We start from the raw sequence: 16,173 nt of genomic DNA on the forward strand, positions 1-16,173 counted from the left end.
ATTCAAGAAAGTAAAACTCCAATTGCATTTGCTCTATTTCCTGTAATATTCTAAGTGAAATTTTCACCGAAAGAGTACTTCAGTCAAGTAAACTATTGAATTTACTGAATTTTATTCTAACTTCTTTTCTCCTGAATCAAGAAGACTGTGTTACTTGAAGCAAAATGCACTGAAAGAGAAAATATTAAGAAAAAAGAAACATTTCGATGAGTACCAATGACGTATTTGTTCTTATATTAATGTACATATCTTTATATTGAGAAAAAGTTTCTTTCAAAGAAGAAAATATAAAGGTGTCTGATACTAAATATTTTCCGTACTTTGTGCACATGTAAATTAGGTCTGAACTGAAAATAAAATTTCTCTACCATTTTGGAAAGAACCGTGTAAGATTTTGAGTTATTAATTAAAAAACATTAGTGTATTAACACGCGCGATTATCCGCTAGCATTCTTTAATTAATACAAAAAATCGTACGTAATTGTGTTTGCAAAATAGTAAAGCAATTTTGTGTTCAGTTCGATCTAATTTACATGTACACCAGATATGTTTAGTTCAATCTAATTCACATATACACCAGATGTGGGACGCTTAGTGTCAGGCACTCTGTATATTTTCCTGAAACTGTTGCTTTTCATAAAAGCAGATGTTTTTTTTTATTTTTCAGATATCTTTTTTCTTTCAGTATATCCTATTATACGTATTATATATACGCGCAACACAAAAGACGCGACAAGCAAGACTTATGATAAAAGATAAAAGAGACAAAAGAAATAAAAGAGATAAAAGAGTTCTTATTTTAAGAATATTGTATTTAGAATATTTTCCAATTTGGTTTTCGGAGAATTCTCTTGAGACCATATATACAAAAGGACTCCGTTAAGGATAAGATTATATATTCTTGGGTAAACAGAGAGATCTCGACGGAGAAACATAACGGACGCCCTTTCGTGTTGAGAGACTCTCGAGTTCGCCATGCGCCCGTGAGCCCTTACGTGAAATTGCGCGCGACGACGGACGAGCGGTTTTAACCCTTAGCCGAGAGGATCACTAGGATCGCCGCTGTGTTCCGCCACGGCGGATCTCTCGCTGCCAGAGACATAGGATAGAGCTGTACTAGTGTCTAGTGTTAGGCAAACTATTAGCATATCAGAGTCGAGTCGGACGTAGAGAGAAAGAAAAATAGGAATAGCATCTTTCTTTTTTTTTTTTTTTTTCTAATTACGACTCGCCAGAGCTTTCGAGCCGTAGGAGGGGCCAAAGTCGAGCTGATCGCGTGGACCTTCTTCAGGTTCGTATGTTCACGACCCGCTTTTAGCACCGACCGTATGTTGCGCCACCGTTGGAGTACCTCCAGTCAAAGTTAGGCCATCGTCCGCCATTTGTGGGGAGGAAGCGAGTGAGTGAGCGAGAGAGAAGCTGCAGCGTCACTTCAGTCTCCGCTTCTCTTTCACTCCAACTAGAGTTTTCTCTCTCACTCCCATTCACGTTATCCCTAAAAATGGTGGACGGGATGCGGATCAGGAATCGTCATGCTTTGACCCAGCTCTGACTAGACTGGAGGAACTCTAGCCACCGTATGTACACGCGCGAGCACATCGATCCTGCGCGCGGTACCGCACGAATTTCCGAGCCCCGCTCGTTATCGTTACGATTACGATTGCGTCGTCGATCGAGTAATCTCAGTTTTCTTTTCGCGTTATCAACACGATGTTTACGTTTCTTGCTTACTCGTATAAGCAATTTATATGCGCGATTTGTTTCCCTAACGCGCGATGATAACGTAAATCGAATTCCGCGAACGTCGACCGCGGCATTTGTTTGCTCTTTTCAGTGTTGGTCGTTTGTTTGTTTGCGTTCTCTCTCGGTTTCTCTTTCACTTCTCGGAAATGTATTTATGTTATTTATTTATGCGTGATCGAGACGATAACGATAAGCTGAGTTTTATCAGCGATTTATATCTCGCGCGGTTTTACGTGAAGTCACTCAAGGAAGAAATTCTTTTGCCGCGAGACTTATCTTACCCGAAGTTGCGGCACGGAGTTGTCCAACACTTGGCGGTCTCACGCGCAATGTGTGTTTAATTGCACCGTTCTCACTCGATCTCACGGCCGAAGTGCCGGCCAAGCTCTCGGGACTTCGTTTCGCGATGCACCAGCGCGATACAGGCACGATGCAGTCGCAGGTAGAGCTCATCTAGAAGCGGGTTATGAATAACTGGTGGCGGCTGGAAAAGCACGCGAATGAATATTTCCGAAGAAGCGATTTCCCCTCCAATATTTCATGCGACGGGACTGAATATTTCACGCTCGCGTCCTTACCTTGCGCGGGACTAACCACCGCGTGTTACGTATTTTCGACCTTCCGCGCGATCAAGTTTACGTTCACGGCTGTTTCGTGAGCGTACATCTTGGGACTTTGTGAATGTACATCTGAATGCCGCACGTGTCCCTTGCCAATCTCGCGCGAAACTCTCTGTAATGAGAAGAGGCGGGAAGGGGGGAAAGCGTTTTGGAAATATTCATCACACGATCGATCACTCGATTATTCTCGCTCTTCGTGCCCGAGAATGAAGTGTATGAGATGTACGATGGCCCAATTTGATCTTCCAGGCGAGACGATCCATAGAGAAAAGCACAACGGACGTGTCGAGAGAGAATTAGTTTCACAAAATTGAGAAACGCGAGTCGAAAGCGAGGTCGTTTCTTCTGCTCGCCGGCATTGCACGACGCAACTCGGACGGGCTCGCTTCGACGACGGGAACGTCACAGAAGTGACTTTGCTATTGTCGATCGGACTAGACGTCTGAAAACGACACGTCCTTCTTGTTCCGAGTATATTCGCGAAAAGGTATATGCACTTACATGTATTTCTGTCTCCGTGAAGATCCGAGCGTGTCATCGAACAACCGCCATGGCGGCGATAATATGGCGAGAGATAAAGGGGCAAAGAAAAAGAAAGGACGGCGCCGCGAATTGAAAGTTAATCTTATGAGAATCTCGTTCGCAGGTACGGTATGACGACGAGGACGAGGACGAAGGTCCTCAGCCGGACCCGATGTTCGAGCAGGGAGGGCCGCTCCCGGTCCGACTGCACAACGAATTTCCACCCGAGTTGGCCTCCACACCTCTCGAGGATATCGATAGCTTCTACCACAATCAAAGGGTACCAGCATCGTTGCGCACTAATTAGTTCAGCTCTTCGAGCTAATTAGTTCGAGTTTTCCGCGAGACGCAGGATATTGCCCGGCAAATTGGCCTCTCTACACACAGAAAGATCTCATTCTACTGCCGAGAAATGCGATTACTCAGTTCGCTTCCCTTCTTTTAGGTGATGCCTGACGAAAAATATTTTCTTGACAATAATCTGCAAATTTATCATCACAAATTCATTAAATAATATTAAATATATATTAAAAATAATTCATTAAAAATAGTCTGCAAATTTATTCATCATAAATTTTAGAAAAGCTCGTTATTATTTTATCTCACTCGAAAAAGAAATCGACTCTCTTTATAAGAATATTATTGAAACTTTATTGAAAAGTTGATCGACTCGATTCTATGCGATATGTAAACCGAATTTTTCTTCTAATTTAATATTCTTGATTGGAATGCTAAACTCACTAGGATTCAGAGTGTATCCCTAATAAATCTGATGCTTACGATGGAGACTAAATTTGCGAGTATGCAAACTTATGAAATACTCGAAACGAGTGACGTTTTCTTGAATGCACAGACAGAATTTTATAATAAGAATTATTATGAAATTATTATAAAGGAGAATATTACTATAGAATTTCGTAACCGAAGAATATATTCGCGATGCACAAGCACAAATTCTGTCGTAACTGTTCTTTTCATCATATGCGCTAATTGTACAGAAATCGAAATTAAATTAGCTGAAATTAAATTTGCTGAAATTAAATTAGTTGTGAAAAAATTGCTATATTTTTAGCGAAATTTATTGTTTCTCAGCAACTTAGTAACACACCGACGTCTGTTCCTAAACTATTTAAATCGAGTAAACAATACTCGGTTTAGAATTTTTATTTAAGTAAATACGTTAATGGTACTCACTTAAGAAATATTTATTAATTTTTAGATATTTTTTCCTCAGTGTAAAAACACAGTAAAATTGAAGAAAGAACTTGTATGAAAGGAGACTATAATATTTTCCCCGTGCAGTATACAACGAGTTTTCTGTGTGTAACGAGACGCCGGCGCTCACCCGCTGCCTCTGCGTATCTGACTGTGCGGCTATTTTCAAACTTTCGCGTCGAGTGACATATAATTGCTTCTGTGTAACCCCCTTGCAGCTGTAATGGCGCGAATACAGTCTGTATGTACGTCTGCGTAATAACAACGCGCCGTTTCGCCGCGTAATGATCAGCGAAGTACAATGCGTGGAACGTAATCCACGAGGAGAATGTTCTCCCGCAAGCTCTTTGAAACTTTAGTCGAATCTGCAAAACGCGATTCAACCGCGCGACTCAACGAAGCAAGGGTGGAGACCGGCCGAGAGAAGCAACGGGAAAGACCTGCCTTTCGCGTAAAACCGACATTCATCTCTTCCCGATGCAATAAGCATTTGACCGTGCACGTTATATCTGTTCGCAGACCTTCGTTGTCATTAGCAAGGGAAAGGACATATTCAGGTTCTCAGCGACGAACGCGATGTGGATCCTCGACCCGTTCAACCCTATACGACGTGTGGCCATTTACATATTGGTCCACCCGCTCTTTTCTCTCTTCATCATCACCACGATATTGGTTAACTGTATACTCATGATCATGCCCACCACGCCCACCATCGAGTCCACCGAGTGAGTACTCCTACCTACACTGTGCTATCGGCGATTACTCGTTCTCTCACTTGCGACTCTGTCGAGAGGACGGAGGGACGAGCGGCGATTTCATTGAAAACACTTATGAGCGCGAGCGGAGTGTCTTCTATTTACGCTACTCATTAAAAACGTGAAAAAGAGAGAATCGGAAAGAGAATTCGTCGTCTTTGTAATTTTATGTACATTCGTGTACAGCTTTACATTATAGAATGAATGTACGTAAGGCACATAGAGACGTTTAAATTGGTATTTTACGGAGCCGCTGATATTTATATCGACTTCTTGACTGTTTAAAGAAGATGTAAGCTAATAGCTTACATCTGCCGCGAAGCCAGTCGTGGATACGTTGAACAGTCACTCCAATGACATATTCACGCGTTTTCCCGAGTCAAGATTTTGCTTCTACATTAATATCGCAAATTTTGAAGCCGAACTTGAAGAATTTATGAAGAGTATTTCGCTAGAGATATGACTCTATATATAGGCTATATTATCCTACCTGTGTGCTGCAAATGGTTAATCCCATTACTGCCGCTTTCTCCATGTCCTGAAACAAGCATTTATTTCGGGATTATTAACTATTCAGTTATTTTATTATTCTATTTTAGTCTACTCTTAATATAATAGTTTAGTCTACTCTTATTTTCAACGAGCAATGAGTTAATTATATATAAAGATATGTATAAGATATATCTATATTGTTTACTCATTATTCTCTTGTAGTACGTGCCATATCTGCTAAGTTAAATAAGAATTTAATTTAGCAGATATGGCACGTACTACAAGAGGATAATGAGTAAACAAGATGGATAAATAATGGGATCGATAGAATATGAAACAACAAATTTCTTTTTACAATTTTTTCAATATTTATCATTGAGAGACGTTGGAAATTTTTGGAGGATTTGGATATTCGAAAGAAGTTGTAGAAGGGCACATCAATTGCGTATGTACCGACGATATCAACATCAACGACATCAACAGATAATGCCGTATACCAACAGAAATTAAATTTTATATATAATACAATAATAAGGTGAAAAAATTGAAAAAAGAAGACGGTAGATTTGCGAAGTGAAATGTCCTACGGCATAACCAACATTATTAGACGCACAAATCAATAATTGAGACTAGATTCTAAGGCCGGAGTTTGCAGTTTTAAATTACTTACATCATAATTAGCATCATAATTATTCGTTGGATAACGATGACGGGCTATAAATATCGGTCTAAATATCGACTTGAGAGTGTCTTCGCTCTTTTTCGTCAAGCGTCCGTTAAAGCTAGAAACATCCCGCTTAAGTAATTGGATACAGTTGTAAACACACGATCTACCACTGCCCGTGTTTCATCATCCTATACGCTGACGTCAGACTTCTTCGTGGTACTGGCATTGACATTAACACAAATACTCGCGTAGATACGAGTCGATCGGAGAAGCACGTGTGAATGAACGCAATGCTGACGCGCGAGACTTCGATTAAATACACATTTTAAAAGCCGACGAAATATATTTCAATCACCCGAGTTGTAAACAACGCGTCAATACACTTACACACGTCGTGGATGTGTGTGTGTGTGTGTGTGTGTCACTCGCCGGCGGGAGACAATGATTCGGTCACGGACAAGTATGCGACGTACTTGAATTCCCAACAAACGACAAAAAGGGCTGAGTCATTCCTCTATTAATCTTCAACTGTCATTGTGTGTTTAGTAACAATACGCACATAGTTTCGGTAGTCGAGAGATCACAACATCATGAAAGAGGAAAGTTTGTTGTCTCTTCATCAATCCCATTATTTACTTACATTAACTATTTAACATCTACTTGTCGCATATACTCTACTTGCAGTTAAATAAGTCACATAATTAGTCATATATTTACTCTCTAAATTTCTTAAAGTAAAAGATAGCAGTATATTTCCAGTCGAGGCGGTAGTGAAAATATTGCCACTCGAAACTACAATTGTTTCTCGAGATTAGAATGGATTCTGACTCTATATGGAGTGGTTATTTCAATCGATCGCGGTGAATGTTTCTTTGGCGGTAAAATGCATTAGATTCACTCTTCAATTTCGAGTGAAAATATTCATTCAACGATTCAAAGTGAAGAATTCATTCTACATAAAGAAAATATGATATTTTTCTTTTTTTTAATATAAATTCTTTCCAATTTTATTATGTTCTTAGTAATCTTAGCTTAGTAATAGCAGAAATAGACTGCTAATAAAGTTTATTTTGCTAAGGAACATTTCAAGTCAATTTCGTTAACATAGCAAGTATTTTAATATCACATTTCAGTTCTCAAAATATAACTAGCGCATATGAAATAAAAGGATAATGAATTTGGATAAGAATACTGCAGTATATCGATCAATTCTTCGAGTAAATTTCACTTCAAAAATTTACAGAGTAGAAATAAGAATCAAAAGAAATATACGAATAAAAATATTTAGATGACCGAATATCAAATAATTTTGAAACAGACGTTTCTTCAAGCCTCGAAAATGACAATAAATAATATCTTACAGCATTGCGAAAATAATAATAGCCTACGTAATGTGGTAGCTCTCATTGGTGCTTCAAGTTTGAGCGAACTTGAAGTTCGCAGGGTTAATGTAGGAGTAAAATTTCGACTAGGATTGTCACATTTCTATTTATATTCGAGAATCGAACATGGTTTGGAGTGTTTGATACTCGAAAAAGGAGGAGAAGAAGAAGTAACTCGGTAAACAAATTCATATCATCGCACTTTGCGCACGCGATTGACACGAAGAGGAGGCGAACGCGGTTGAAAATGTCGTATTTTCCTGAGATACACGAGAGTATCTTACGGCGACTGGGACGATACACACTTAAGCTTGCCCTTAAGTGACTTTAAATCTGCGTAGTTTAGCGTGCCGACGAGCCTAAGCTGGAGATGCGGTTATTTGTATTGTCATTTACACATACTCCCGAGTCTCGAAGGAGTCTTTAAAGACTCGACTCGACGTTTATCCCTCGCGTTAATCGGTCCAAGAAAAAAAAAGAAAAGGAAAAAAGAAAAGAAGACTCATCGAAGGCTTACGGCGATCATATGTTGTGAAGAATAGATATTTCAAGTAATGTTCTACGTGTTATAGCTCTAATATATGAGTAGAGACTGTGATAAATTGTATTCCGTTGGTAAGTTTTGTATTAGTCTCTCTAGAGGTAGAATTAGGCGACTTGGCAAATCGCGCGAACGATTCGACGCATAGTAAGGCAGAAGTACCAATGCCTCGACACGTACTTCTAATCCTGGACATTGTCATTGTTTTGGTCTTTAAATAGATATATTTGGATTTCTAACGCACACATAGAAAAAGATATACTGCATTCAAGTAAATGTGTTTAAAATATTTCATATATTTTTTTTACATATCTGCAAATCTGTCATACGTTCGTCATAAGCATCAAATTTATTCGAGAGATTACATTCTTTTGATTCTGATTCTTAATAAGTTTGGCATTTCGCAATCAAGAATATTAAATAAAAACAAAAATTTCGTTTGCTTATTATTCACATACACTGAGGGAAAAATTATCTTAAAATCAACAAATATTTTTTTGATGGGTGTCATTAACATATTTATTTAAATCTAAATTCTCTTTATTTAAACCAAATATTGTTAATGGCACCCATCAAAGAAATATTTATTTAAATCTAAATTCTCTTTATTTAAACCAAATATTGTTAATGGCACCCATCAAAGAAATATTTTTTTATTTTAAGGTAATTTTTACCTCAGTGTAGAGTCGAATAAACTTTTTCTCCGATAAAGTTTTATGACACTCTTGTTTAAAAAATAAGAGAATAAATTTTTCTTTTGAATATATAAGATAATGAGCTTTTATAAAATTTGTGATAAATATATTTCAAGACTATTGTCAAGAAAAATCAAGTTCTGTGTTGGAAGTAATCATTACTTGAAAGTAGCAAAGTAAACTGAGAAATCGCTTTTCTTAACAGTAGAATGATAGTTTTTTCTGTTTATAAAGAATATGTACACATATATTGAATATATATTCTATGTTGAAAGTTTAAATATTGATGGTTAAATACCAAAACAAGAATATCCAGGATTGGGTATGTGTCCAGGTATTGGTATTTTTACATTACATTATTACAAATTTATGACCACCATGACTTTCCCGAATTTTGCGCGAGCAATGGAGAAGAAGAATCCCATAGAGGCCAGTGAAATAGATGACGATCGACTGTACACGCGTATTACATTAATTTACACTAGCTCGAACTGAACGCGCGTGTGCTTTGAAATGAGAGAAATAAATAAGCGTTGCGTAAACTTTTAAAAGGCGTGATATTGCCGTCCATTAATAACGCAATTATGTTATAATTAATCAATAATTAATCGTGCATTTAATGGTCCTATTAATATGAAATCTCTACGATGGTGTGTCCAATTTTCCTATTTTTTGTTTTGTGTTTGCGCGTGTGCGTCTGTAACACGCGCACATGCAAACACGAAATAACGCGACCGCGATGGAGGATTTTCACTAATTCTCACCATCCCTCGTCAAAGCGATGATAATCCGTTCATTTGCGTGCACCGTGTGCTTCATTCGAAGGTATTCGTAGTTTAACACAAATACGCAATATCAATTAGATGACGCGGAGGTAGTTGAGCGGAGATTATCACGCCGAGTTTAGACGCGGTTTATCTCGCTGGCGAAAGTGATCACGCTGTTCAACGCGAGATTTCCTCGCTTCCAAATTCATGGGTAAACTGTTGTTGCAATTTTGAAGCGAAAGACGCTAGTCTCAATTTTCATTCGTCAAGATTTTACAGATCACAGATACTGATCAGCAAATACGTGTCTGTCATATAATATAATAATTAAACGTAATAATTATGAATTAGTGATCGCATTTCTACGCGAGAACGTGTCTTCTTCGGTCGCGACTTGATGCGCGCTAGACGGTAGAAAATCGCGACTGGATTAGCACTTAAGAAGCTGAGCTGGTGTGTTTGTTGTTTTCAGAGTGATATTTACGGGCATCTACACATTTGAGTCCGCCGTTAAGGTGATGGCGAGGGGTTTCATTCTGCAGCGTTTTACCTATCTTAGAGATGCATGGAATTGGCTCGACTTTGTAGTTATAACTTTAGCGTGAGTAGTTAAAACTTATTTTTCTTAAAAGAGAGAGAGAGAGAGAGAGAGAGAGAGAGAGGGAGAGAAAGAAAGGGAGGGGAAAAAAGAGAAAGAAAACGCGAGAGCGAGGCGTATGCAAAAAGAAAAAAAGAAAAAGAATAGACAACCGCGAGTACACGATAGAATATGTACGGAAAGAACAAAAAAAGAGGTGAGAAAGGAAAAATCGTTGTTATATCGAGAAAAAGAGAGGAAGAGTCATCGCGAAAATGACGCGGGTACTAACCGGAAGTAGCCTGAGCGCCGTTTCAGTTCTTATGAACTGCACCTCATCCCGATTAACTCGACTAGAGTTTGCTCTTCTTTGTTTTAGACTTCAAGACGTTGAAACGTCCGACGAAATTTGCGATAATTAATAGGGACTGTCATGTTCGCAAATTCCCTCAATAGCAGATAGTTCACGATCAGTTAGCTGTCGATCTAATCGAGAAAACCAAAAGAAAAAGAGCAAGTCGCCAAATCGCGTGACGACGGGAAAATCGATGATAAAGAAAGATTGCGGCGACCTTCGTGCGACGAAGCATCGAAACGGCGAAGCGTTGTCCAGAAAAAAAAAAAAGAAACAGAAAAGAAAACGCTAATTAGTCTCAAGTTAGATCATTCCAGGTTATGACAGTAGACTTCTTCGCTAGATCCGTTGAGTATGCTAACGTAAGACTTACGTAGCATCGAGTTGTATTCGATCTCTCCGTTCATCACGCCTCACGATACACACGCAGAGACACGTACGCGCATACACGCATATTACACACTGGGGTGTATTTATTCTAGGTACTTGAATTAGCTTACCTAGATAGGGATAGTTATTATCTTTTATCTCTTAGTGACCTTCAACAGAGAGTTCTCTCTTTATTGCCATCGTAATTACGTTGACTTTAGACATTAGTACTTTTACGTCGAGTCCATTGGAACAGTTGACTAATTGTTGTAGTTTAGTATATATATCTATATATATATACACATATATATATACTTATACTTCAGTAATTGTTCATAGATGAACGATACGTGTATACGTTTCACTCGATAAACGAGTACTCAGCTGCGCATCGTAACATTGCCGGTCGCGTGCCACGAGATTCAACAATCTTTCGTCGCGCGGCGAATTTTTCCTCAAAATATCGTTCTTTGCTGCCTTTGATTCTCGCGACGTAGGCGTCCGCGTTATCGGGAGCCGATTACGAATCCGATCCTCCCGTTTACGGTGTCGATCCAATCAAAACGCCCTATTAGAACGATTCGGCGCGATTGTATCGCTATTAAAATCGCGATTGTATCTCGCCGCGGTAAAAGGATCCGGATCCGGGGAGCAACGTTCAATGTCGTCGACGAGAAATCCGCATGGCAACGGCGAAAATAATTTGACAGCCGCGTGATATATTTCGCGCGTCGCGATCGTTCGAATCGCGCTCGTCGCGACGACGGGACGTGCGAGAGATATCGTCGCCGTTGGAAATAACGCGACGGGCTCGTGAGGAAGATCTCTCGGCGAGCAGCAGGAACGCGTGGCAAGCGGTACACGGCGTGTTACGTTGAATCGTGCATGCAGTAATAGCTACCTTTATATACGATTACACTTTGCAGTTCATGCAGACTTTTGGTAGGCAATAGGAAAAGTAGCGAGTATTATGACCGTTTGCGTAACTATCACACCACTACCTCCCCCGATCTTTTTTTTTTTTTCTAAAAGTTCTGTCTTTTTGTTTGTATCACTGTAATGTGTGTGATGTTCGGGTGTATTGCAGTTATGTGACGATGGGCATAGATCTAGGCAACCTTGCCGCTCTCAGGACATTTCGAGTCCTCCGAGCCTTGAAGACTGTCGCTATTGTACCAGGTATGCTTAGAGAATAGAAGTGGTTGTAGATGCAAATAGTGGTTTCTAGACACTTGCCGCGGTCGTTGTACACACGTTCGCCCGTATCATCACGTGTCTACGACAGACAGTTTCACATCTCTTTCGACGCAGCCTCGCTCGCACCACTTCACATCGTCGTTCCTGTTTGCCATCCGGCATATATTTCCACGGCACGCGACATTTATTCCTCCCTTCAGATCGATTTGTCTCCCTTTCCATTTTTATTTCCTTCTCCTTAACCTTCACCTCCTTTTTCCGGTCTTGATTACGCGAAACGAATTATCGAACTCGATGCACGAATCTTTTTTAATTACTCCGGCTAATCCGGAGTGAAATACGCGTGAAAAGAGAGAAAGGTTACTTGTATCGATCAATTCTTTCCAAAGCTCGACCGAGCGAAACTTCATTTCTGATCTTAGAATCGCGATAACTTCGGGATATCCAGTATGTGACAGAAACGGTCTTTCGCGAAGCGTTGACAGTACTGACAGTACCGCTGCTGAAGTCATGAATCATGATTCATGACTTTATTTCATTCTTCATTTTCTTTAACAATTGTAAGAGTTAATAATTGTAACTTGATAATACTTTCTTGATAATCATATCTGGCAATAGAGAAATATATTTCGTACATATTATTTTAACTTTCATTAATTAGTGTATATTTCATCAATAACATCGTTTGTAATTCTCTTTCCTCTTATTTTTTTTACATGATTCTTACTTGTTTAGTTTAAACTGCCAGTCACTATATGCATTACTGAACTTGCATTATCTCGAGAGTATGTAAATCAGCTGGAAATCTGCATTTCTTTAGGAGTTATTTACATAAAAAAGGCAGTAACTGTTACTTTCTTACAGCACGCTGAAAACAATTTCAGAACGTAAGAACAATACTGTCAGTGCTTTCTGCGCATTTCGGAAGACGACTATAATGTTACGCAATTCGTGAGATTGCAGTACATTGCGCGCGTATTCGATGCTCCTCCCAAACCTTCAAGATCTCTTTTCTTACGTCGGTCCTTCCGAGACACTCTCGCATCTCTCACATTTCATCCACATGCCTGCCTCGGTCGAGTCGCCATCTCTTTCGCACGGCAAGCCGATACAGGATGCTTTTTCCGAGCGGCTGCTGTTGTCGCGGGCCCCACACTGAGTCTACTGTCCTTCTGTTCTCGTTTTCTAGGTTTGAAAACCATTGTCGGCGCTGTGATAGAATCCGTGAAGAACCTGCGCGATGTGATAATCCTGACGATGTTCTCCCTCTCCGTCTTTGCGCTGATGGGCCTTCAGATTTATATGGGGGTCCTCACGCAAAAGTGTATAAAGAACTTTCCTGAGGACGGCTCCTGGGGCAATCTCACACACGAGAATTGGGAGCGATTCGTTAGTAATGATAGTAAGTAGTTCCCTCCGTGACGTATCTTAAAATGTTCTCTAAAGAAGACTCCCGTAGTTTCAGTCAGCTCAGCGATATTTCACTAGCATAAACTTTCGAGTGTAAACGCCAATGTTAACGAAGAGCTTTTCACGCAAGCTGATGATTTCATGAGAATAATGAAGAGTTTCCCTTGAAATTAATTTCCGATAATACATTATTAAATCGCGCATTGTGTCGTTGTTTCTCCCACGCAGCTAATTGGTACGTGGACGAGGCTAAAAATATGCCCTTATGCGGAAATTCATCGGGGGCAGGGTAAGTTGACGATTATTTATTTACGTTACATTTTTTCTTTTTTTTTTTTAATAATACTGTCAACTCGGACGAAAGAACGTCAAGATCGACCGTTAAAAGAGAGAAAGATAATGGCTGCATTCAGTAGACTCAACAGTTGCACAACAGTTGAGTAATTTGTCAATGTAATTGGTCTAGATTTAGGGATCTAATAGCAAGAACCAATAATCGTTGATTGCTCACTGAGCGCTTTTTCTACTGAATGCGCCCAATGTTGACGTTGAAGCGGGTTTACAATGGGCGTCCATAAGATGCAAAAATCATGCGATGTTTTCCGCACGCAGGCAGTGCCTTCCCGGCTACACATGTTTACAAGGGTACGGCGATAATCCAAATTACGGCTACACGAGCTTCGACACATTCGGGTGGGCATTGCTCTCCGCCTTTCGTCTTATGACTCAGGATTATTGGGAAAATCTCTATCAACTGGTGCTGAGATCGGCCGGACCGTGGCACATGCTCTTCTTCATCGTCATCATTTTCCTTGGATCCTTCTATCTCGTGAATTTGATCCTCGCCATTGTCGCGATGTCATACGACGAGTTGCAAAAGAAGGCTGAAGAGGAGGAAGCCGCCGAGGAGGAAGCCATGAGGGTGAGTGAACAAGAACGAATATCGATATATTGAGAGAATTAAGATTATTAATCGCATTATACAAACTTTGAGCGCCAACTATGTTTTTGTTGTTCTAATAAAAGAATAATAGCAGCAGTGTGCATACCCAGTAAACACCAACTAAAAGTAACATTACATCAATGTCATAATTTCCCACTCAATAAAAGTGTAAAAATGTAAAAGTATAATATACAATATTAACAATGCTGTATATGAAAATATAGTAGTAAAAATTACAATAAAATCTTCTCGTAAACTTAAATCTTACAGAATTATGATCAAAATTACAATATATTTGTTTAAAAATATTAAATAATTTTTTATTATAAAATTATTGTAATTACTGGAATGAAAATATAGTAGTAAAAATTACAATAAAATTTTCTCGTAAACTTAGATCATACAGAATTATGATCAAAATTACAATATATTTGTTTAAAAATATTAAACAATTTTTTATTATAAAATTATTGTAATTACTTGAATGTTTTTTTTTTTTTTATCAAAGTAGGTCATCAAATTTACTATTTCTATAATAATTTATATTACAATATCAGTCCAGCTTTACAAAAAACTGCAAAAAGAAATATAATTTTGCTACAATATTTTCTTCGTATATATAACAGTTATACCGCGAAGTGGTAAATTATAACATTGATATAACGCTGCTGTCAGTTGATGTTTACTGAGTATGAGGTTGTTAAAACTACTATAGTGGCATTTGCTGCACAGAAATATAGAATATTCTGACTAATAAATATTTGAACATTTGCAATTGTAAAGTCTTACACAAAAATGTCAAACCAGAGTTTGTTGAGAGAGTGTAGTCTCTCTCGAAATTAGAATTATTCGAAAGCACTGACGTATGTCGTTCCATTTATGTCGACAGGAAGCTGAGGAGGCCGCATTGGCGAAAGAGAACAAGCTCGCGGCGCAAGCTGCGGCGCGGGAAGCCGCGGCCGCGGCAGCGGTCGCCGCCGCGGAGCAGATCGTCAAGTCGCCGTCGGACTTTTCGTGTCACAGCTACGAGCTGTTCGTCGGCCAGGAGAAAGGCAACGACGACAACAACAAGGAGAAAATGAGCATACGCTCGATCGAGTCCGCGAGCGATCAGAGGCATAAACAAATCAACAACAACCACAGCGCTGCCAATAAAGTGCGAAAAGTCAGCGCCGTAAGTATCCGGCTGGCAGATGTACGATCCGACCTTCATTCCGCGTCGTTTCGACGTAATGTAACACGTTTGGCCCTGTTATCAACCTCAATTCCCACGACACCTCGCTCCTACGAGAGCAACTTATGCGAGGCAATTCGATTCGACTCGACTCGTCGGCAATCGATTGCGACTGATGACGAAATTACGGGCGTCTACCGGGCGTCGCTCCTCCCAGTCCGTGCCCCCGGCTCTTTTCCATGGGACTCTCGAAGTGTACGGACTGTCGTCCATCTATTTAGCGCAGTCCGGCAGTCGTCCGGGCTGACGGAGGGAGTTGTCAGGGTTACCAGGGGATCGAATCGCGCGAGTCCCGGCACGTGCGCAAACGAAAACACGAATGCAAATCGAATGGGCGATCAGGCGAACTCGGTAGTCACTTGTATGCACGTGCTGCTGGTACGCAGGTATCTCGTTTATAGACACAGTAAGCGAAAACACTGAATCAATCCGCGTTCAGAGAAACGTGAACGCGGGCACAATCAAATTGGAGTTAAACGAACACGAACGCCTGGCACATACCTCGATTTTAATTCCTCAGACCATATATAATGTCTTTATTACTATTAACGCACGGCGAAGGAGAAAACCGCGACGAGTCGAGCCTTCCCGTAATATCCGCCGCTGTGTAGCATGCTTGGCGTATTATATATATATATATATATATATATATATATATATATATATATATATATATATATATATATATA

General features: G+C 39.7%; 2 protein-coding genes across 45 annotated transcripts in view; one reads left to right on the forward strand and one right to left on the reverse strand.

Moving 5' to 3' along the window:
• Positions 1-16,173, reverse strand: part of LOC116850682 — a 108,944-nt gene that overhangs the window by 47,466 nt on the left and 45,305 nt on the right. For all 3 annotated transcript variants that reach the window (XM_032829273.1, XM_032829274.1, XM_032829275.1), the window contains exon 2: positions 5,346-5,393. In XM_032829273.1, the coding sequence (XP_032685164.1) occupies positions 5,346-5,393 (48 nt within the window). The remainder of the gene's footprint in view (positions 1-5,345; positions 5,394-16,173) is intronic.
• The window catches only part of LOC116850672 (sodium channel protein para), a 65,732-nt gene that overhangs the window by 23,013 nt on the left and 26,546 nt on the right, over positions 1-16,173 (forward strand). For all 42 annotated transcript variants that reach the window (XM_032829216.1, XM_032829215.1, XM_032829218.1 and 39 more), the window contains 8 exons: positions 3,010-3,165; positions 4,620-4,825; positions 9,872-10,000; positions 11,788-11,879; positions 13,087-13,299; positions 13,536-13,596; positions 13,920-14,229; positions 15,140-15,424. In XM_032829216.1, the coding sequence (XP_032685107.1) occupies positions 3,010-3,165; positions 4,620-4,825; positions 9,872-10,000; positions 11,788-11,879; positions 13,087-13,299; positions 13,536-13,596; positions 13,920-14,229; positions 15,140-15,424 (1,452 nt within the window). The remainder of the gene's footprint in view (positions 1-3,009; positions 3,166-4,619; positions 4,826-9,871; positions 10,001-11,787; positions 11,880-13,086; positions 13,300-13,535; positions 13,597-13,919; positions 14,230-15,139; positions 15,425-16,173) is intronic.

The sequence above is a fragment of the Odontomachus brunneus genome, unplaced genomic scaffold, assembly GCF_010583005.1.
Source record: "Odontomachus brunneus isolate Ranch 3 - 2012 unplaced genomic scaffold, Obru_v1 Obru_scaffold_152, whole genome shotgun sequence".
Lineage (NCBI taxonomy): Eukaryota > Metazoa > Arthropoda > Insecta > Hymenoptera > Formicidae > Odontomachus > Odontomachus brunneus.